Genomic DNA, 24,095 nt, shown 5'->3' with positions numbered 1-24,095 from the left:
CATCAATCTTCATATCATCTGCAAATTTACTGACCCACCCTTCAACTCCTCATCCAAGTCGTTAATGAAAATCACAAACAGCAGAGGACCCAGAAGTGATCCCTGCGGTACGCCACTGGTAACTGGGCTCCAGGCTGAATATTTGCCATCCACCACCACTCTCTGACTTCTATCGGTTAGCCAGTCCATTATCCAACCGGCCACATTTTCCACTATCCCATGCCTCCTTACTTTCTGCATAAGCCTACCATGGGGAACCTTATCAAATGCCTTACTAAAATCCATGTACACTACATCCACTGCTTTACCTTCATCCACATGCTTGGTCACCTCCTCAAAGAAGTCAATAAGACTTGTAAGGCAAGACCTACCCCTCACAAATCCATGCTGACTATCCCTAATCAAGCAGAGTCTTTCCAGATGCTCAGAAATCCTATCCCGCAGTACCCTTTCCATTACTTTGCCTACCACCGAAGTAAGAATAACTGGCCTGTAATCCCAGAGTTATCCCTATTCCCTTTTTTGAACAGGAGTACGACATTCGCCCCTCTCCAATCCCCTGGTACCACCCCTGTTGACAGCGAGGACGAAAAGATCATTGCCAACGGCTCTGCAATTTCATTTCTTGCTTCCCATAGAATCCTTGGATATATCTCGTCAGGCCCGGGGGACTTGTCTTTCCTCAAGTTTTTCGAAACGCCCAACACATCTTCCTTCCTAACAAGTATCTCCTCGAGCTTACCAGTCTGTTTCACACTGTCCTCTCCAACAATATGGCCCCTCTCGTTTGTAAATGCTGAAGAAAAATACTTGTTCAAGACCTCTCCTATCTCTTCAGACTCAATACACAATCTCCCGCTACTGTCCTTGATCGGACCTACCCTCGCTCTAGTCATTCTCATATTTCTCACATATGTGTAAAAGGCCTTGGGGTTTTCCTTGATCCTACCCGCCAAAGATTTTTCATGTCCTCTCTTAGCTCTCCTAATCCCTTTCTTCAGTTCGTTCCTGGCTATCTTGTATCCCTCCAGCGCCCTGTCTGAACCTTGTTTCCTCAGCCTTACATAAGTCTCCTTCTTCCTCAACAAGACATTCAACCTCCCTTGTCAACCATGATTCCCTCACTCGACCATCTCTTCCCTGCCTGACAGGGACATACATATCAAAGACACACAGTACCTGTTCCTTGAACAAGTTCCACATTTCACTTGTGTCCTTCCCTGACAGCCTGTGTTCCCAACTTATGCACTTCAATTCTTGTCTGACAGCATTGTATTTACCCTTCCCCCAATTGTAAACCTTGCCCTGTTGCATGCAGCTATCCCTCTCCATTACTAAAGTGAAAGTCACAGAATTGTGGTCACTACCTCCAAAATGCTCCCCAACTAACAAATCTATCACCTGCCCTGGTTCATTACCAAGTACCAAATCCAATATGGCCTCCCCTCTGGTCGGACAATCTACATACTGTGTTAGAAAAGCTTCCTGGACACACTGCACAAACACCACCCCATCCAAACTATTTGATCTAAAGAGTTTCCACTCAATGTTTGGGAAGTTGAAGTCACCCATGACTACTGCCCTGTGACTTCTGCACCTTTCCAAAATCTGTTTCCCAATCTGTTCCTCCACATCTCTGCTGCTATTGGGGGGCCTATAGAAAACTCCCAACAAGGTGACTGCTCCTTTCCTATTTCTGACTTCAACCCACACGACCTCAGTAGGCAGATCCTCCTCGAACTGCCTTTCTGCAGCTGCTATACTATCTCTAATTAACAATGCCACCCCCCCCCCCCCCCCACGTCTTTTACCATCCTCCATAATCTTGTTGAAACATCTATAACCAGGGACCTCCAACAACCATTTCTACCCCTCTTCTATCCAAGTTTCCGTGATGGCCACCACATCGTAGTCCCAAGTGCCGATCCATGCCTGAAGTTCACCCACCTTATTCCTGATGCTTCTTGCGTTGAAATATACACACTTCAACCCATCTCCTTGCCTGCAAGTACTCTCCTTTGTCAGTGTGACCATCCCCACTGCATCACTATGTGCTTTGGCGTCCTGAATATCGGCTTCCTTAGTTGCTGGACTACAGATCCGGTTCCCATTCCCGTGCCAAATTAGTTTAAACCCTCCCGAAGAGTACTAGAAAACCTCCCTCCCAGGATATTGGTGCCCCTCTGGTTCAGATGCAACCCGTCCTGCTTGTACAGGTCCCACCTTTCCAAGAATGCGCTCCAATTATCCAAATACCTGAAGCCCTCCCTCCTACACCATTCCTGCAGCCACGTGTTCAACTGCACTCTCTCCCTATTCCTAGCCTCGCTATCACGTGGCACCAGCAACAAACCAGAGATGACAACTCTGTCTGTCCTGGCTTTTAACTTTCAGCCTAACTCCCTAAACTCGTTTATTACCTCCACATCCCTTTTCCTACCTACGTCGTTGGTACCAATGTGCACCACGACTTCTGGCTGCTCACCCTCCCACTTCAGGATCCTGAAGACACGATCAGAGACATCCCTGGCCCTGGCACCCGGGAGGCAACATACCTTCCGGGAGTCTCGCAGGGCAAGAAAGTGGTATTGAAGTAGGAAATCAACCATGATCCTGTTTAATGGTGGCACAGGCCTGAAGGGCCGAATAGTCTACTTCAGTTCCTGTTTCTTATTTAAGTTTATGATAACGTTTTGGTTGACAAACACATGCACCATTTGCAAGGGATTATTTGCACGCTTGTTCAAAGACTACTGCTCTAACCAGCATAATATCTCAACAGTGCAGGAGATGGCCATTCAGTCCATCGCGGCTGCACTGACCTTCCGAAAGAGCACCCTACCTAGACCCACTCCCCCACCCCCACAATTCCACCTAAACTGCACATCTTTGGACTATGGGAGGAAATTGAAGCACCCAGAAGAAACCAATGCAGACACAGTGAGAACATGTAAGCTCCACACAGTCACCCAAGTCCAGAATCGAACCCAGGTTCCTGGTGCTGTGACAGCAGTCGTGTGAACCACTGTGCCACCCTTCTGAAGCATGGCAGGACAGCAAGCGGGCAGCACGGTAGCATTGTGGTTAGCACAATTGCTTCACAGCTCCAGGGTGCCAGGTTCGATTCCTGGCTTGGGTCACTGTCTGTGCGGAGTCTGCATCCTCCCCGTGTGTGCGTGGGTTTCCTCCGGGTGCTCCGGTTTCCTCCCACAGTCCAAAGATGTGCAGGTTAGGTGGATTGGTCATACTAAATTGTCCTTAGTGTTGGGTGTGGTTACTGGCTAATGGGGATAAGGTGGAGGTGTGGGCTTGGGTAGGATGCTCTTTCCAAGAGCCGGTGCAGACTCGATGGGCCGAATGGCCTCCTTCTGCACTGTAAATTCTATGAAAGCTTTTATTGGAAGACCAATAAAATACATTCCTCGTGAAGTTACCATAAAAACCCTGATAAGTGCTTCACGTTGGATGGGTATTTCTGTTAACCTATTAGATCCAACTGCTAGGGTGAAAGTAATTTGAAAAGCAAGTTGACTGGTATGGAAAGGCGGACAGTGGGACTACAGATTCCCACAAAATAAATTTAGAGGAAAAATTTAAAAATGTAATGGAAAGGTAGTTTGTCACCATGAAATAGTTAGCAAGTTATGGCCTGATTAAGAATTCGGAGAGTTTGCCTGATAAACTACCATTCCATTATTTGATACCAGATTCTACACAAGTGTGACGGTTTCACTGATCACCGCACTTTTGACAACGGTTAACCTTGTATGGTGTGAGCTCATCGTTTCTCAGCCTAGTAATGGAACACTGCTGAGTTGCTACAAACCCGGACAAACTACGGCAACGACTGTTTGAGAACAAAGCATTCCATAAGTAGGGGCCTCACGGTAGCATGGTGGTTAGCATCAATGCTTCACAGCTCCAGGGTCCCAGGTTCGATTCCCGGCTGGGTCACTGTCTGTGTGGAGTCTGCACGTCCTCCCCGTGTGTGCGTGGGTTTCCTCCGGGTGCTCCGGTTTCCTCCCACAGTCCAAAGATGTGCAGGTTAGGTGGATTGGCCATGCTAAATTGCCCGTAGTGTAAGGTTAATGGGGGGGATTGTTGGGATACGGGTTACGTGGGTTTAAGTAGGGTGATCATTGCTCGGCACAACATCGAGGGCTGAAGGGCCTGTTCTGTGCTGTACTGTTCTATGTATCTATGTATCTAAGTCAACAAAAGTTGTGTACAGAGCACCCCAGTGCTGCAGTGAGACCTGGACTCTATCAGCAACACGCAAGAGCGCTACAGAAATGCCACAAGCAATGCATCCACTGCATCCTCTGGATTCAATGGGAAGACTGAGTGTCATTCTTGAAGCCAGCTCCACAAGTATTCAGACAAACTCCTGCAAAATCAATTGTGATGGACAAGGCACTGTCTGGATGGCTGCACTGTAGCACAGTGGTTAGCAATATTGCTTCACAGTGCCAGGGTCCCAGGTTCAATTCCGGCTTGGTTCACTGTGTGCAGGGTCTACACGGTCTCCCCATGTCTGTGTGGGTTTCCTCCGGGTGCTCCAGTTTCCTCCCACATGTCCTGAAAGACGTGCTACGAGGTGAATTGGACATTCTGAATTCTGTGTACCCGAACAGGCGCTGGAGTGTGGCCGTTAGGGGCTTTTCACAGTAACTTCATTGCAGTGTTAACGTAAGCCTACTTGTGACAATAAAGATTATTTTTTAAAAAACATGCCAGTCCTGTTTTCTAAACTCTGAAATAGCCAGTGTACCGGGGTGAAAGAGGGAAGGGTTGGGACTGGGAGGAGCTTGCTACCAATCATTCATAGGCAATAGGATTTAGGAGCAGTAGGCCATTCAGCCCCTTGAAACTGCTCTGCCGTTCAATATATTCATGATTTGTTTAGTTGTAGTCTCCATCTATGCCCCATAATCCTTATCAATCAACAATCTAACTCAGCCTTGAACAAACTGAATGGCCCAGTCTCCACTGCTTTCTGGAGAAGACAATTCCAAATGAAATGAAATGAAAATCACATTGTCACAAATAGGCTTCAAATGAAGTTACTATGAAAAGCCCCTAGTCGCCACATTCCGGCACCTGTTCGGGGAGGCTGGTACGGGAATTAAACCGTGCTGCTGGCCTGCCTTGGTCTGCTATCCAAGTCAGCGATTTAGCCCTTTGCTAAACCAGCCCCTTAGACTAACGTCCCTCAGAGAAAAAAAAGACTTTTCCTCATCTCCATACTGAACGGGAGACCTCGTATTGTTAAACTATGTCCCCTAATTCCCGTCTCCCCCACAAGAGGAAACATTCGCCTGATATCCACCCTTACAAGTCCCCTCAGGATGCTATGTTTCATAGAATTTCCAGTGCAGAAGGAGGCCATTCGGCCCATGGAGTCTGCACCGGCTCTCAGAAAGAGCACTCTACTTACGCCCATGCCTCCACCATATCCCCGTAGCCCAGTAACCCCACCTTTTTTGGACACTAAGGGCAATTTAGCATGGCCAAAACACCTAACTTGCACGTCTTTGGGCTGTGGGAGGAAACTACACAGATACATGTAGAACGTGCGGACTCCGCACAGACAGTGACCCAAGCCGGGAATCAAACCTGGGACCCTGGAGCTGTGAAACAATTGTGCTAACCACTGTGCTGCCCGCACATAGTCACCCAAGGCCTGGGTTTCAATATGATCACACTTCACTCTTACAAACTGAATTGATATAGCTTCAACTTGTCCAACCTTTCTTCGTCAAATATGTCTTTCATTCCAGGCTTCATAAGATAACCCCAGGAATGGCAACAAATTGTCCATCAAGCTGCATCATGCCTCGAGTCCAAATGCCTTTAGAAGGCAAGACGCCGGGCAAAAGAGGAAAGAAAAGGAAGCAAATCCTGCACTTTGGATCCCATTATCCAAGAGGCCATCCTTTCCCATGTGCCCAAAGATTGGTGAGCTGAGAATCGGCCTGTTCAGTCACATTAGGATCATGGCAGAAACTCGCAAGCCTGAATTAATGGCAGCTTGAATGGACGGACAGCCGCTGACGGAATTGCTGAACATTTCACAATCCACTTTTTTCTCAGTCTACACACATGTTAAAATACATTACAAATTTGACAACAAACACTATTAGAACTACAAGAGATTACAACACAGAAGGAGGGAAAGCAGGCAATTCTCTTAGTTTAAAATAAAAGAGTGCAGATACCTGCAATGCACACGAAAAGTCTGTGAATAAGATCATTGCTGCTATGGAAACGGGCTCGAATCTTTTCTCTCGTGGCAACTTTGGCAGCCAAAAGTGCGAGTTGGATCTCCTCTTGATCCACATCCTCAGAGGTGTAGGAACTTGTAGTTAGACTGCCAACGGGGCTGTAAAAACACAGCATTTGTTAACGCTGGCTGAGCTGTGAAGACCGGATTTTAAAAACCACAAGAAAAATTATCTGCTTGGGTTTACAACAAAGCAAAATGCTGGATACGCCACCTAGTATATCAATTTCCATAAGTGTTTCAAACACCAGAGGTGGCGTGATCAAATTAAACCCTCGGCCAAAAGGCAGGACAGTGAATCAATTGGGAGAAAATCATAGAATTTAGAATCATAGAATCTACAGTGCAGGAGGTGGCCATTCAGTCCATCGTGTCTGCACCGGCCTCCGGAAAGTGCACCATACTTAGGCTCACACCTCCACTAACCCTGTAGCCCAGTAACCCAACATTTTTGGACATTAAGGGCAATTAAGAATGGTCAATCCACCTAACCCGCACATCTTTAGATTGTGGCAGGAACCGGAGCACCCGGAGGAAACCCACGCAGACAGGGGGAGGACGTGCAGACTCCGCACAGACAGTGACCCAAGCAGGAATTGAACCCGGGACCCTGGAGCTGTGAGGCAACCCTGCTAACTACTGTGCTACCGTGACACCCAAAAGGACCCCAATAGGACCCTAATTATGAAGTTTAAGAGAAGGCATACTTATTTAAAACAAATATCCAAATTCAAATGGAATAACTGGTTTCGTTCATCAGGTCCTATTCACACATTGCTCTTTTGCTCATTGACCTACACTGACTCCCAATCCCACAAGATCACCATTTAAAAATTCTCAACCTGCTTTTCAAAATCTTTTTGGTTACTCCCCTCTTTCTCTGGGATCTTTGACAACCCTTCAAGATCAGTGCACTGCAATATGGCCTTTTCCTTTTACCTCCCCAAACTACATAAAATTATAGAATCCCTACAGTACAGAAGGAGGCCATTTGGCCCATCAAGTCTGTACCAGCTCTCTGAAAGAGCACCTTACCCAGGTCCATTCCTCCAATCTATCCCCGTAACACCACCTAACCGTTGGACACGGAGGGGAAATTTAGCATGGTCAACCCACCTAACCTGCACATCTTTGGACTGTGGATGGAAACCTGAGCCCCCGGAGGAAACGCACACAGACACGGGGAGAACAAAGACAGGTACCCAAGGTCAGAATTGAACCCAGGTCTCTGGCACTGTGAGGTAGCAGTGTTAGGTCTCCTCCTTCGACACACCTTCAAAATGTTTCTTTAACCAAGCCTTTGATTACCTGTCTTACTATCTTATGTGGCTTGATGTCAGATTTTATCTGTTAACACTTTTATGCCTGGAGATGTTTTATGTTTTATTACATAATTGGATGCAAGTTGCTGTTCCCCTCCCTCTGTGGGCGGGGGGTTATGTAAAAAGAAACTAACAGCTAACAGTAGGTAAAGTTATCATTCACCAGGAGTCAGCACGGTGACACAGTGGTTAGCATTGTTGCCTACGGCACTGAGGACCAGGTTCGAATCCCGGCCCCCGGTCACTGTCCGTGTGGAGTTTGCACATTCTCCCCGTGTTTGAGTGGGTTTCACCCCCACAACCCAAAGATGTGCAGGTTAGGTGGATTGGCCATGCTAAATTGCCCCTTAATTGGAAAAAAAAATAATTGGATACTCTAAATTTAAAAAAAAATGTAATCATTCACCAGGAGAAGCAAACAATGCCTGCAGCAAGCGCAGCAGCTTGAGGAGCTTCGGCTCCGAGTCAATGAGCTGCAGTCTGACCTTCGACACTGTTGCACGAGGGAGGGAGCAAGTTAGCTGGACATTACACAAGATAGAGCTTAGTGTTAGAGGGGAGATATTAGCCTGGCCTGGATAGAGGATAATAATAATGATGATAATAATAATAATGGTCACAAGTAGGCTTCAATAAAGTTACTGTGAAAAGACCCTAGTCGCCACATTCCGGCGCCTGTTCGGGGAGGCCGGTACGGGAATTGAACCCGCGCTGCTGGTCTTGTTCTGCATGACAAGCCAGCTGTTTAGCCCACAGTGCTAAACCAGCCCCTATGGATGAGCTAACTTGCAGGAAAGACAGTCAGGATAAATGAGTTGTTTTCACGTTGGTAATTAATTAAGTACCACAAGAGGTCAATGCTGAGGCCTCAACTATTTATGATCCGTGTTAATGGTCTGGATGAAGAGATGTACCTTATTTGTGACAATGCACAGACGTGCAGGAAAGCAAGTTGTGAGGCGGATACAAAGATTCTGCTTTAGGATAGATAGGTTAAGTGAGTGGGAAAACAGTTGGCAGATGGAGTATAATGTAGGAAAAATGAGAGTTTGTCTATTCTGGCAGGAAGAATAGAAAAACAGCATTTTATTTAAATGGGGAAAGACTGCAGAATACTGCAGTATAGAGGGATTTGGGCATCCTTGTACATGAATCACAAAACGTGAGCATGGAGGCACAGCAGGTAATTAGGAAGGCAAATGGAATGTTGGCTTTTGTATGAATGTATAGAATTCTTGCCACAACTATAGAGGATATGGGTGAGTTTGCACCCGGAGTACTGTGCACATTTTCGGTCTTCTTTCTTGAGCATTAGAAACAGTCAGAGAAGGTTCTCTGGGATGAATCGGCTGTCTTATGAGGAAAGATTAAGCAGGGTTGGGCTGACACATTTAAATTTAGAAGAATGAGAGGCGATCTTATTTAAACACAAGATTCTGAGGAACCTGACAAAACAGGTACTGAGAGGATGCTTCCTTTCCTACGGAATCCAGAACTAGAGGACAGGGTTTAAAAATAAGGAGTCTCCCACTTAAGGAGGTGATAAAGAACAATTTATTCTCTCAGAGGGTTGTTCATTTTTGGAATTCTCTCCCCCAAAAAGCAGTGGAGTGGGTGATTGAACATATTCACAGCTGTTGAGATGAATGCAGGAAATACAGATATATTGTATCATATGCATTTGGTGCAGTAAGGATTTAAAGCCCGAGTTAGTTTGTATAGAACTGCTGCAGTAGTGCTTTTAAAGAATCCTGGTTTGAAAGGTTTGGGAAGTAGAGGTGCAATTAAGGCACCATAAAAACTTGGGTTAATGGAGTTGTGTTTGGATTAAGGTGGTTCCCTGTGGAGTTAATTAGATACATTGTGTTCAGCTTGGCAATTAATGGGAGGAGCCAAGGTAGCAGGCATTTTGCAGAAATGCAGTTTAGATGAGTTTTAGATTGGGATGCGAGCAGAAGTCAAGTATCTGCTCCCACTACAGTTCAGTTCAGTTAAAGATATGTCTGTAGACAGCTTAGTCGTTAGTTCAGAATGGTGTGGCTGGAAGGAGAGTGGAAACAAGCGGAGAAGCAGCTTCTGAAGAAATACAGCCGAGTTTCTGAAGACTTCAGCTATAGACCCTACATTATTCTGATAGGGCCAGGTCTTTTTCTTTAAAGCAGTGTCCAAAATCTCTTTCTAAAAATAAAGTATCCAGACATCTTTGTAGAGAGTGCCAACTGTATATGAAAGTGGATTGAGAGCGGATATGATTTTGCTGTTTGAATGGGAATAACGTTAGCAGTTAAGGGTTGTGTCACTGTATTGATTAGCATTGTTCATTTGTTTATTGTGTGATGTTAAAGATATTTTTTTTTTTTAAATAATTTTTATTGAATTTTTCAAAATACAAACATTTTAACCCCCCCTACATTTACATTTAAATTATAACAAAACAAAGTCAAACCCCCCTACTTAACAAGAAAAAGAAAAAAAATCCCCCCCCCCCCCCCCCCCCCCCCCCCCCCCCCCCCCCCCGCCGGCGAACCGACAGTCAGACCAACTTATCATTTCTAGCAGCGTCCTCGGGCAGGCCTTGCCCGTGCCACCGCCGCTACCGTACTTCCTTCGTCGTTGTCCCCCCTCCCCCCCCCCTCCCCCCCTCCCGGGTTGCTGCTGTCATGGCCTCAGTTTCTATCTCTGATCCAAGAGGTCTAGGAAGGGTTGCCATCGCCTGGAAAACCCCTGCACCGACCCTCTCAGGGCGAATTTGATCCTTTCCAATTGGATGAAGTTTGCCATGTCGTTTAACCAGGTGTTAACACTCGGAGGCCTTTCGTCCCTCCACTGGTTAAAGATATTTTAACACTGTTAGTAATAAAGTTTGTTTCAATATACCATATCCCTATGTTGTGTGAAATCACTCCTGGAGTGTGAGGTATCCTTTCATCGAACCACAGAATTCCTACAATACAGAAGGAGGCCATTTTGCCCATTGGGTATGCATCAACTCTCTGAAAGAGCACCCTATCTAGGTCTAGCCCCTGCCCTATCCCCTTAATCCCACTTAACCTACATATTCCTCAGTTTACAAAATTGAAATAAATTATTTTGGTTTCTGCCCAGAATCCTATCCACAGTTGGGGTCTGTTCTAGGGTCGGAATACTGTTCCCAAATGAGAAAATGCTGGTCTGGCAGCATCTGTAGGGAGAGAAAAGAGTCCAGATGACCCTTTGCCAAAGTTAAAAGACACAGAAAGTGGGAGCTATTTATACTGTAGGGTGGGGGAATGAAAGATAATTCATAGCCACAGAAACCGAGGGGAAAGAGTGCTCATGGCAGGCCCAAGAGAAAACACAAGAGGTGAAAGGCCAAACAGCAGAAAAACTAAAATCAGAGGGTAAACTGTGACAGATGTAGATGTGGGGGGAGGGGAAAGCAAAGGGGAGAAAAGGTAAGGAAAGGGGAGGGGGGTGGGGGGGGGGGGGGGGTGAAATCGAGGTAGGGTAAACCTAATCATCTGAAGTTGTTGAATTCGATGTTGAAACCGGAAGGCTGTAGCGTGCCTAACCAGAAGATGAGATCCTGTTCCTCCAGTTTGCATCGAGCTTCACTGGAACATTGTAGCAGGCCAAGAACAGACATGTGGGCATGGGAACAGGGTCTTGTGTTAAAATGGCAAGCAACGGGAAGGTCAGGGTCCTGAATGCTGTAAGACCTGCTGAGATTTTCCAGTATTTTCTCTTTTGGTTTCAGATTCCAGCATATGCAGTAATTTGCTTTTATTGCAATACTGTTCTACAGTTTCTGATCTACAAAGAAGTGAAGGGTTCTGGGGGTTAAGGCCACAAGAAAATCAGTCATGATTTTATTGAATGGCAGATCAGCCTAATGCTGCACCTTTTTCTAATGCTCTTGATGGCTCAGTTGGACAATGTTTTGAATAGTGCAGCTCCCTCTAAATAATACAGCGGGGTATCAGTGTCACCCAATGAACACAAAGTTTGCTAAGCGCTTACCTGATCCTAATTTTAACTTGTCATAGGGAAGGTGCTCTAGTCCGTTATTGAGGACGAGGTTATGGCAGGATACTTAGATAATCACCATTTGATTTGGCAGAGTCAACATGGCTTTATGGAAGAGAAATAGTGTTGAACTAATCCTTTGGGAGTCTTTCTAAAGTAACATTTAAAGTAGATATGGTGTACTTGGATTTCTAAATGCATTTGACAACGTAGCACATCAAAGGTTACTACAGAAGATAACAGAGCACATGGTGTAGGGGGCAACATATCAGCATGAATAAAGGGTTGGCTAGCTAACAGGGAACACAAGAGCATGAATAAAGGGGTATTTTCCAGATTGGCAAGCTCTAACTATTGGAGTGCTACAGGGATCACTGATAGATCCTCAAACACTTACAATCTGAATCAATGGCTTGGATGAAGAGACCGAATATAGAGTAGCTAAATTTGTCAATGACACCAAGATAGGGAGGAAAGTAAGTTATCAAGAAGAGCTACAGAGTCTGCAAAGGAATATAGACAAATTAGCTGAGTGAGCAAACATTTGACAAATGGAGTATGGCAGATGGGAAAATATGAACTTGTCCACTTTTGGTAGGAAGAATAGAAAGCCATAACCATTTACATGGACAAAGGTCGCAGACCTTGGTGTTACAGAGGGATCTGGGTGTCCTGGTATATGATTCACAAAAGTCATTATGTAGGGACAGCAAGTGATTAGGAAGGCAAATGGAATGCTGAAGTTTATTACAAGAGGAATGGAATAAAAAATTAGAGATGTTTTACTGCAACTGTTCAGTAGGGCGTTAGTCATTCCACATCTGGAGTACGATGTGCAGTTTTGGTCCCCGCATTTAAAATAAAGATCTAATTGCTTTAGAAGTAGTTCAGAGAAGATTGACTGAATTCATTCCTGAAATGAAGGAATTGTCTTATGAAGAAAGGTTGAACAGGTTAGGCCTATGCATGTTGGAGTTTAGAAGAATGAGAGGCAATCTTATTGAAGCATACACGGTCCCGAGGGAAATTGTTGAGGTGGACACCTAGAGAATGTTTCCTTTAGCGGGGAAGACCAAAACTAGAGCATGCGGTTTAAAAATAAGAGGTCTCTCTTTTAAGTCAGAGATGAGGAGAAACCTTTTCTCCCAGAGGGTTGCTGATGCGCAGAACTCTCCGCCTCAGAAAGTAGATGAGGCTGGATCTGTGAATTTATTCAAGGTAAAGTTGGACAGATTGTTAGGCAAAAGGATCAAGGGTTATGTTGGGGGGGGGGGGGGGGGGGGGGGGGGATGCAGAGAGGATTGTGGAGCTGAGATGACAATTAAATCAGCAATGGTCGTATTGAATAGTGCAGCAGGCTCAAAGGGCTAAATTGCCTCCTTTTTCTGCTATGATCCCCTGGAGATCAAAGCAATGTGGCCTGAACCAATCAATTTTCAGCAAATAGTTGAAAACAAATCGGTATAATATATATATTTTTAAATTTAGAGTACCCAATTAATTTTTTCCAATTAAGGGGCAATTTAGCATGGTCAATCCACCTACCCTGCACATCTTTAGGTTGTGGGGGTGAGACACATGCAAACATGGGGAGAATGTGCTAACTCCACACGGACAGTGACCCAAGGCTGGGATCGAACCCGGGACCTCGGCATCGTGAGACGGCAGTGCTAACCACTGCGCCACTGTGCCGCCCCTTCGTGAAACAACACCTCACATTTTTAAACTTCACTGACTTGATGTGGAACATGCGCCACCGAGTTCCATCAGTATAATATTTAAATGCTACTGTTAAGAAGGACGATTGATGAAGCAGTACAAATCTTTCCTTTCTCTTCCCATGCCTTGGTAGGTCACCAATCACCAGCAACTAAATCCCTCACCTTGGATCAGCACAAAACTAATTTGGGAGCAACAACAATAAAGTTCAAGTAAAATAAAATATTAAAACTATTACACCTACATTTTGGGAATGCCCACCAAGAAAGATTAAATCAGTATGTAACATTTATTTAGGTCTTGAGTTGTTCAGAGGAATGAGCTTTGGTGGGAAAGAGACTTTAGTGGAGAGGACTAACGTTTTAAAGAAATGGTGAATTATTTACGGATGGTGGTCACAAGTTCTTCAGACTGTAACTGTGCCCCTGTTACTGTCAAAGCAGATAGTTTAGTCTAAGGTTTACCAGTGATTTTCCTAACTGACTACTGGGAGGCATGATCATCATCTAGGCCTCCCACCATGCTGAATGGCCTGTCATCGCTCATGAAATAAGTTCAAAGCATGACATTCAGCATGATTGCCAAAATTTGTGAACTATACTTCGTATTAAACCAAAGACATTCAGGGAGGAGATTTAATAAAAAGGAGCAAAATAAAAACCTACTGACCAGCGGTTTCAGAATTTCTGGATGGCTTTTTATGATTTTAAAATCAAAGTTTTACAACTCTCTTGCAATTTATTTTGCTCGGCACGGCAGCACAGTGGTTAGCTGTTGCTTCACAGCGCCAGCGTCTCGGGTTCGATTCCCGCTTGGGTCATTGTCTGTGCAGAGTCTGCAAGTTCTCCCTGTGTCTGCGGGGGTTTCCTCTGGGTGCTCCGGTTTCCTTGCACAAGTCCCGAAAGATGTGCTGTTAGGATATTTGGACATTTTGAATTCTCCCTCTGTATACCCGAACAGGCGCTGGAGTGTGGCGACTAGGAGCTTTTCACAGTAATCTCATTGCAGTGTTAATGTAAGCCTACTTGTGACAATAAAGATTATTAGCATTAGTTCAGTTTGATTTTCTGATGCGTACCTGGATTTTGGACCAGCTTCCTCTTGCCCCTTCCTAATTGTGTGGCATATTCTGAAACTATGGCAATACAACTCTGAACATGAAAAGATTAAGCTAACAACTGAACAAAAGGGTTATTGCTGCTTGCCTGGAGCGTTAGCTGCTGAAACAATTTGCATTTGTATGCAACACTAGAATTTCTTGCACCTGTCTCAAATCCCTAATTTAGTTTTGCCTCCAGAAAGTAATAGTTCTGAATCTTGTTGTATTACCTTCTCCAAACTAGTACACACTTATTAACGACCGTAACGGGGCTTATTTGAAGAGTTTAATGAACAAAGAACAATAACAGCACAGGAACAGGCCCTTCTGTCCTCCAAGCTTCTACCCTTGGCTAAAACCCTCAGCACGTTCTAGTGCCGAATCCCTTCATACCCATCCTGTCCATGTATTTGTTGAGATGCCTTTTGAACGCTGTTAATGTATCTGCTTCCACAACCTCCCCTGGCAATGCGTTCCAGGCACTCACTACCCTCTGTGTAAAAAAACCTGCCTCCCATATCTCCTCTAAACCTTGCACCACAGATCGTAAACCTATGCCTCCTGGTGACCGACCCCTCCACATTAGCTATTCTCCAGTCCTGTAGCCAATGAGGATACAAAGATGTCAGTCAAGGCCACAGCAATTTCCTACCTTGCTTCCCTCAGTACATAATCGTTACACTTCTGTTCCTCCACTAAAAATATTAATTATGCAACCTGCATCAATAAATAATGTTCATCTGATATTAATCATTTGCATTGTGAATGTGTAAATGAATGAATGACGCATTTTAGTACAATGCCAACTGACCCCCTTCACCCCATTTTCGCAGAACGCTATAATAGGAAACTAATCCCCAAAGTGCAGTATCAAGATGATTACATTTAGGGATCACATTCATTACACTAATGGAACACAACTCTTTTAGAAGGTGATATGCCAGTTCTGCATTAAGGCTTCATGCTTTGGCTTGCTGTTTTACTTCTGCACTGGACAATTACCACAGACCCAAATCATAGCATTTGACTATTACCATCATCGCAAACTCACATTTCCTCTGACTGGAATCAAATCTCTTTCAACTAACATTAAAGTGCTTCAATGAACGGTCCCGTCAAAAATTGCATTAACTGAACTCTTAACCGACGGCCCAGGTTGCTGTCTGTGTGGAGTTTGCACATTCTCCCCGTGTCTGCGTGGGTCTCACCCCTACAACCCAAAGATGTGCAGGTTAGGTGGATTGGACATGCTAAATTGCCCCTTAATTGGAAAAATTAATAAATTGGGTACATTAAATCTATAAAAAAAACTGAATCCCTAACCACAGGTTTAATTTTCTATTCAATATATTATGACAAGTGGTTAAATGGACACAGAAAAACTCTTCAGATCCTGAAAAATATACTGTGACAAACCACTAGTAAATTTTATTCCGCAGGTTGGAGAGATTGCAATTAAAAATACCTGAAACTACTGGTTGTAAACGTAACGAAGAAACGAAAGCAGTGTGTGACAGGAATTCATAGAATTATAGAATCCCGACAGTGCAAGAGGCCGTTGGGCTTATCAAGTCTGCACGACCCTTCGAAAGGTCATGCTACCTCGACCCAATCCCCCATCCTAATCCTGTAACCTCACCCAACCTTTGGACACGGGGACAATTTTTCATGGCCAATCCACCTCACCCACACATCTTTGGACTGTGGGAGGTTATCAGAGCACCTGGAGGAAATCCACGCAGACATGGGGAGAACGTGCAAACTCCACACAAATATTAACCCGAGGTCGGAATCAAACCCAGGTCCCTCGTGCTGTGAGGAATCAGTGCTAGCCACTGTGCCACCATGCTGCCCAATTCTGGGGAGGCAACATAGTGGAAAATTCCAGAATATTCCAAAAGTATTGCGGCCTTCCATACTTGTCTCAAAACTGCACGGCATTATGTGCTTTAAAAGCTTGCCGGTGACAAACCAATTAAGGTACAATAAAGTAAAGACGCCATAGTTGTAGGTGACCAGAGACTGATTTCTCCTTTGAGGGGGATGATGTGTTCGGCAGGTTGGCTCGATGTGGACTGCACTCAATGCAGGGAAGCTAGAAACAGACGTCTAACACTGGAGAAGGTCCAACACTGTTTTATTCAACGATAGAACTGATAAACATATTCAGCTGTGGGTCGACACTATACTGAACTGACTGGACACCTAGTAGTAGCCTGACCAGACTTACTCGCTACCACATGGTGTTTGCACTGGCTAGCTCGTGGACTCTGACTGTCTCAGTAGCTGGGTCCAGAGAGAGCGGGAAACCTAGTGCCCTCTGGCTTTATAGTGGTAATGTCCTGTCTGGTGATTGGCTGCTGTGTTCTGTGTGCTCACTGGTCATCCTGTGTGTCAATCACTGCCTGTCTGCACCTCATTATATACAGGAGTGGATAATATGACAGGGGAGAGCTGACAGTTTAAAAAAAAAATTAATTTACAGGACGTGGCCATGGTTGATTAGGCCACCATTTATTGCCAATCCCTAGTTTCCCTTCAGAAGGCGGTAGTGAGTTGCCTTCCTGAATCGCTGCAGTCCTCGAGATACGCCCATTGTGCTGCGAGGGAGAGAGTTCCAGGATGTTGCCCCAGTGACAGTGAAGGAACAGCGATATATTTCCATGTCAGGGTGGTGAGTGATTGGGAGGAAAACCTCCAGGTGGTGGGGTTCCCAGGTATCTGCTGCTCTCGTCCTTCTAGATGGTAGTCATCGTGGGTTTGGAAGGTGTTGTCCAGGGAACCTTGGTGAGTTGCTGCAGTGCACCTTGTAGATGGTACACACGGCTGCCACCGTTTGTCGGTGGTGGAGTGGTTGAATGTTTGTGGAAGGGGAAGCAATCAAGCGGGCTGCTTTGTCCTGGATAGTGCCGAGCTTGTTGGAGCTGCACTCATCCAGGGAAGTGGTGAATATTCGATTATACTCCTGACCTGTGCCTTGTAGATGGTGGACAGACTTTGGGGGGGGGTCAGGAGGTGAGTTACTCGCCGTAGGATTTCTAGCCTTTGACCTGCCCTGGTAGCCAGTTATTAATATGGCTAGTCCAGTTCAGTTTCTGTCAATGGTAAACCCTAGGATATTGATTGTGGGGGATTCAGTGATGGTAATACCATTGAATATCAAGGAGTGGTGGTTAGATCCTCTCTTGGAGGAGATGGTCATTGCCTGGCCCTTGTGTGGCACAAATTTAACTTGCCACTTGTCAGCCCACGCCTGGATATTGTCCAGGTCTTGTTGCAATTGGAAGAAGTCCAACAGGTTTGTTTCAAACACTAGCTTTTGGAGCACTGCTCCTTACTCAGGTGAGGAAGGACCAGTGCTCCGAAAGCTAGTGTTTGAAACAAACCTGTTGGACTTTAACCTGGTGTTGTAAGACTTCTTACTGTGCTCACCCCAGTCCAACACCGGCATCTCCACACCATTGTTGAATTTGGACATGGACTGCTTAATTACCCGAGGAGTCGTGAATGGTGCTGAACATTGTACAGTCACCCGCAAACATCCCCATTTCTGATCTTATGATGGAAGCAGGCCATTGATGAAGCAGCTGAAGATGGTTGGGCCTAAGGCACCACCCTGAGGAACTCCTGCAGTGATTTAACCCAAGGATCACCACATCCCAGGCAAGGGGCAAGGTTGAGAAGGCTTCATAAGTAACCTCAGCCGGTACAGGAATTGAACCCGCGCTGTTGGCCTCCAGCTGTCGAGCCAACATGTTTACAGTATGTTGCGAAATTTAAATTTATAAATCTGGAAGTTGCAAGTGGCAAAGAAAGCTGTCAGACTGCAGTTAAAAATTCAACTCCCAACTCTTGTGTGATGCGAGTTACAAACATGTGGCTGACTCAATACTCTCTTAAGTGGCCAAGCCTGCCTGCTTTAAAACCCGCTGGAATGTGGCGACTAGGGGCTTTTCACAGTAACTTCATTGCATTATGGCCTTCTCAAAAGCAACAAGGGTCGACAATTCTGGCCTTGCAGTGTTGATTATATCTAGAGGACATATGATCAATTTAAAAGAAAGGAACAGAAACTTTACCTGACATGGGGAGTAAGAAAGTCTGTGTTGATTTAGTGGAGAAAGTGGACTGAGGCGAAGATTAAGACATACATACAGTCAACTCCTATTCCCAGCTCCATCACCCCTTACATACCCCATAATGGGACTGTTTTAAAATTCTGAGAAACAACGAGTGAGACTATCACCTTCCCTTTTTTAAAATAAATTCATAATATCCAGTTATTTTTTTCCAATAAAGGGGCAATTTAGCGTGGCCAATCCACCTACCCTGCACATCTTTGGGTTGTGGGGGTGAAACCCACACAGGCACGGGAAGAATCTGCAAACTCCACACGGACAGCGACCGGGATTGAACCTGGGACCTCAGCAGCAGTGCTAAGCCACTGTGCCGCCCTCAAGACCACCACCGTCTCAAAGATAATTAGGAATAGGCAACAAATTGCCATCGCGGCTCACATCCCACAAATGTTTACGCTGGAAGACCCAACTGAAGGCTGTCTCGTGTCTCCGGTTCTTCCAAACAAAAGCACAACAATTTGAAGACGTCTACCATTTGGCAATCGCAGAAGCTGCAGATTTTAACGGCTTCTCCCTATTCTTGCTTCGATGCTCCGAGCAGAAGGAATCCAATCAGAACCAATAATCCAATCATAATACCTGCTCATGGATTAGATGACAGGCAGAGCCTCACCCCAAGAGCAGGTAGGTGCTGAGCCATTTCGTGACTTATTGATGGGAAGTCAAGTTTGGTGCTCCCCGAATTCCCATCAGCTAGCAGAGCTCATAAGGTCTCCGCACAACAAAACATTATTCAGCAGTTTGCCATGGCACAAATCCGTCAGAACTCATCGTGTGCACGATGGTGTGATGAAGCAAAAATCAATTCTACTCCCCAAAGTTAATAACATGAGTGAATATCTGAAAACACTCAGGAATTGACTGAAAAGTAGAAAGGAAAAGGAAAAACTAGGTTTGCAACTCCAGGTTGATCTGCTTCCATTTTTGGGAGCAGGTAAACGGGAGAAGAGCCACTTTAGACACTCGCTGTCAGCAGCAAAGGTTTTCAGGTCAGCTATACCACAATCGGATGTACAGTAATGCTTCCTTTTCTGCGTTTCAATGTCATTTAATCTATGAATGAGCAGATTTTTCTTTTATCCCTCCCCCCCCCCCCCCCCCCACCACCGCGCAAGCCATCCTCAGATTTAATCGATTGGTACTGATTTGAAATTGATTATGGATAGTTAAATGTTTAACCATCATTAACCACTGGAACCTAGGCTAAAAGTGGCCCACTCTTCATGGGCAGAGCCTTAGCATTACCCCAGAAATGTTAACCATATTCAACGTCAAAATGGTGATTGGTCCCTCAGAATGGCTATGTAGGATATTGAAAAGCATGCACACAGTTACACTCATGAAATTGTTGCCACTTTATTGCAGGCAGAGAAACAGCAATGTATTTGTTTCTCCGTTACATGGAAATTGGGAGCACAGTCAACACTGAGCTCAAATATGGAAAAATGGTTCAAATTCTTAGCACAGAATAGCACAAAATTTAAAAAAAAAGGGACAGAAATAAAAGAATGCAGCATGTCATTTACGGGCATTATATAATATTAACTATTTTATGTCTATTGCCAAGAAAAATATGAGTGACAAAGCCAAAATAGAGTGCACAGCTTTGATCAATGGTCTGAGCTGACATTGAAACAAGTGCAAACAAATTAAACTTTCCTCAATCTTGCTGAAAAGTGAAACTAAAATTAATAAATCACATTTCCCCCTTAATCCTCTGCAAACAGTTCAACTGAACAGATAGAGGGGCCACTACAGACATATCAATGGGCAAATGTCAGAAGGGTGAAACAGATATTTTGCATCAGTTCTTACAGTGGAAGATGCTTTAAACATCCCATTAATACTAAAGTATTGGGGGGAGAAATTAAATACCATCACCATAGAAGTGGTATTTGACAAACTAATGGGACTCATGGCAGGTAAGTCCCCTGGCCCTGATGGCTTGCATCCTAGGATCCCAAAAGAAGTCGACACAGTGATAGTGGATGCATTGCTTATAATTTTCCAAAAATCCTTGGATTCTGGAGAAGCATCGGAAGATTGGAAAACTGCTAATGTGACAATCCGATTCAAAAAAGATGGGAGGCAAAAAGCTGGTCCCTATAGGTCGATTAGCCTAATATCTACTGTTGGAAAAATATTGGAATCAATCATTAAGGAAGTAATAGCTTGGGGCTGGTTTAGCTCACTCAGCTAAATCGCTGGCTTTTAAAGCAGACCAAGCAGGCCAGCAGCACGGTTCAATTCCCATACCAGCCTCCCCGGACAGGCGCCGGAATGTGGCGACTAGGGCCTTTTCACAGTAACTTCATTGAAGCCTACTCGTGACAATAAGCAATTTTCATTTCATTTCACATTTGGAAAAACAAGTCCCATCCAGAGTAGGTACAGGGGAACCAGAAGGCGTTTTGTATTTGGAATTTCAGAAGCTATTCAACAAGGTACCTCACAAAAGGCTAAGTTACAAGATAAGAGCCCATGGAGGTGGAGGTGGTATATTGGCATGGATAGAACATTTAGATAATGGGCAGGAAACAGCGAGTGGGGACAAGGGATTCTTTTTTAGGTTGCCGACCTGTAACCAGTGGGGTTTCACAGGGATCAGTGCTGGGACTGCAACTGTTTACAATATATATTAATGACTTGGAAGAAGGAAGCAAATGTATTGTAGCCAAATTTGTAGACACAAAAATAGGTGGAAAGGCAATTTGCGAGAAGGATACAGACAGTTTGCAAAGAGATGCTGATAGGTTAAAAAAGTGGGCAAAAGTTGGCAAATGGAAAATAGTGTGGTAAAATGGGAAGTTGTTCATTTTGGAAGGGAGAACGAAAGAACAGCATTATTTAGATGGAGAAAAAGTTTTGGAAGTTGCAACCGAAAGGGACTTGGGGGTACCTATGCACGTAACACAGAAAGCTAGCACACCGGTGCAGCAGGCAATCTGGAAGGCTAATCAAATCTTAGCCCTTATTTCAAGGGGGTTGGAGCCTAACGTCTGTGGTGGGTAAGGTCTTGGAGAGGATTATAAAAGATACGATTTATAATCATCTAGATAGGAATAATATGATTAGGGATAGTCAGCATGGTTTTGTGAAGGGTAGGTCATGCCTCACAAACCTTATCGAGTTCTTTGAGAAGGTGACTGAACAGGTAGACGAGGGTAGAGCAGTTGATGTGGTGTATATGGATTTCAGTAAAGCGTTTGATAAGGTTCCCCACGGTCGGCTATTAGACATAGACATAGAACAGTACAGCACAGAACAGGCCCTTCGGCCCTCGATGTTGTGCCGAGCAATGATCACCCTACTTAAACCCACGTAACCCGTATACCCGTAACCCAACAATCCCCCCATTAACCTTACACTACGGGCAATTTAGTATGGCCAATCCACCTAATTGCAGAAAATACGGAGGCTGGGGATTGAGGGTGATTTAGAGATGTGGATCAGAAATTGGCTAGTTGAAAGAAGACAGAGAGTGGTAGTTGATGGGAAATGTTCAGAATGGAGTTCAGTTACGAGTGGCGTACCACAAGGATCTGTTCTGGGGCCGTTGCTGTTTGTCATTTTTATAAATGACCTAGAGGAGGGCGCAGAAGGATGGGTGAGTAAATTTGCAGACGACACTAAAGTCGGTGGAGTTGTAGACAGTGCGGAAGGATGTTGCAGGTTACAGAGGGACATAGATAAGCTGCAGAGCTGGGCTGAGAGGTGGCAAATGGAGTTTAATGTGGAGAAGTGTGAGGTGATTCACTTTGGAAAGAATAACAGGAATGCGGAATATTTGGCTAATGGTAAAATTCTTGGTAGTGTGGATGAGCAGAGGGATCTCGGTGTCCATGTACATAGATCCCTGAAAGTTGCCACCCAGGTTGATAGGGTTGTGAAGAAGGCCTATGGTGTGTTGGCCTTTATTGGTAGAGGGATTGAGTTCCGGAGCCATGAGGTCATGTTGCAGTTGTACAAAACTCTAGTACGGCCGCATTTGGAGTATTGCGTACAGTTCTGGTCGCCTCATTATAGAAAGGACGTGGAAGCCTTGGAACGGGTGCAGAGGAGATTTACCAGGATGTTGCCTGGTATGGAGGGAAAATCTTATGAGGAAAGGCTGATGGACTTGAGGTTGTTTTCGTTAGAGAGAAGAAGGTTAAGAGGTGACTTAATAGAGGCATACAAAATGATCAGAGGGTTAGATAGGATGGACAGCGAGAGTCTTCTCCCGCGGATGGGGGTGGCTAGCACGAGGGGACATAGCCTTAAATTGAGGGGTAATAGATATAGGACAGAGGTCAGAGGTGGGTTTTTTACGCAAAGAGTGGTGAGGCCGTGGAATGCCCTACCTGCAACAGTAGTGAACTCGCCAACATTGAGGGCATTTAAAAATTTATTGGATAAGCATATGGATGATAAGGGCATAGTGTAGGTTAGATGGCCTTTAGTTTTTTTCCATGTCGGTGCAACATCGAGGGCCGAAGGGCCTGTACTGCGCTGTATCGTTCTATAAGAGTAGGGAAGTCTTGCTGCAACTGTGCAAGGAACTGGTGGGATCATATCTGGAGTACTGTGAGCAGTTTGGTTCCCTCAGAATCATAGAATGCCTACAGTGCAGGAGGTAGCCATTTGGCATATCGAGTCTGCACCAACCCTCTAAAAGAGCACGCTACCTAGGCCCATTCCCTACAACCCCATAACCCTACTTAACTTTTGGAAAGTAAAAGACAATTTATCATGGCCGTTCCACCTACCTTGCACATCTTTGGACTGTGGGAGGAAATCAGAGCAGCCAAAGAACAAAGAAAAGTATAGCATAGGAACAGGCCCTTCGGCCCTCCAAGCCTGCGCCGACCATGCTGCCTGTCTAAACTAAAATCTTCTACACTTCCTGGTTCCGTATCCCTCTATTCCTATCCTATTCATTTATTTGTCAAGATGTCCCTTAAACATCACTATCGTCCCTGCTTCCACCACCTCCTCTGGCAGCGAGTTCCAGGCACCCACTACCCTCTGTGTAAAAAAATACTTGCCTCTTACATCTCCTCTAAACCTTGCCCTTGCAGCTTAAACCTATGCCCCCTAGTAATTGACCCCTCTACCCTGGGAAAAAGTCTCCGACTATCCACTCTGTCTATGCCCCTCATAATTTTGGAGACCTCGATCAGGTCGCCCCTCAACCTCCTTCGTTCCAGTGAGAATAAACCAAGTTTGTTCAACCTCTCCTCATAGCTAATGCCTTCCATACCAGGCAACATCCTGGTAAATCTCTTCTGCACCCTCTCTAAAGCCTCCACATCCTTCTGGTAGTGTGGCGACCAGAATTGAACACTATACTCCAAGTGTGGCCTAACTAAGGTTCTATACAGCTGCAACATGACTTGCCAATTTTTATACTCAATGCCCCGGCCAATGAAGGCAAGCATGCCGTATGCCTTCTTGACTACCTTCTCCACCCGTGTTGCCCCTTACAGTGACCTGTACACCTAGATCTCTCTGACTGTCAATACTCGAGAGTTAATGGAACAACCCGG

General features: G+C 45.0%; 1 protein-coding gene across 5 annotated transcripts in view; it reads right to left on the bottom strand.

Moving 5' to 3' along the window:
• zfyve28 (zinc finger, FYVE domain containing 28) overlaps nt 1-24,095 on the bottom strand; it is a 214,885-nt gene that overhangs the window by 23,238 nt on the left and 167,552 nt on the right. For 3 of the 5 annotated variants that reach the window (XM_038805888.1, XM_038805890.1, XM_038805889.1), the window contains one exon: nt 6,219-6,382. The exons of the other annotated variants lie outside the window; for them this stretch is intronic. In XM_038805888.1, coding sequence (XP_038661816.1) covers nt 6,219-6,382 — 164 coding nt within the window. The remainder of the gene's footprint in view (nt 1-6,218; nt 6,383-24,095) is intronic. 5 annotated transcript variants of the gene reach the window in all.

Source organism: Scyliorhinus canicula, chromosome 8 (assembly GCF_902713615.1).
Source record: "Scyliorhinus canicula chromosome 8, sScyCan1.1, whole genome shotgun sequence".
NCBI classification, from domain to species: Eukaryota; Metazoa; Chordata; class Chondrichthyes; order Carcharhiniformes; family Scyliorhinidae; genus Scyliorhinus; species Scyliorhinus canicula.
The sequence above is the reverse complement of the archived record's forward strand: the minus strand, read 5'-3'. Positions and strand labels throughout refer to the sequence as shown.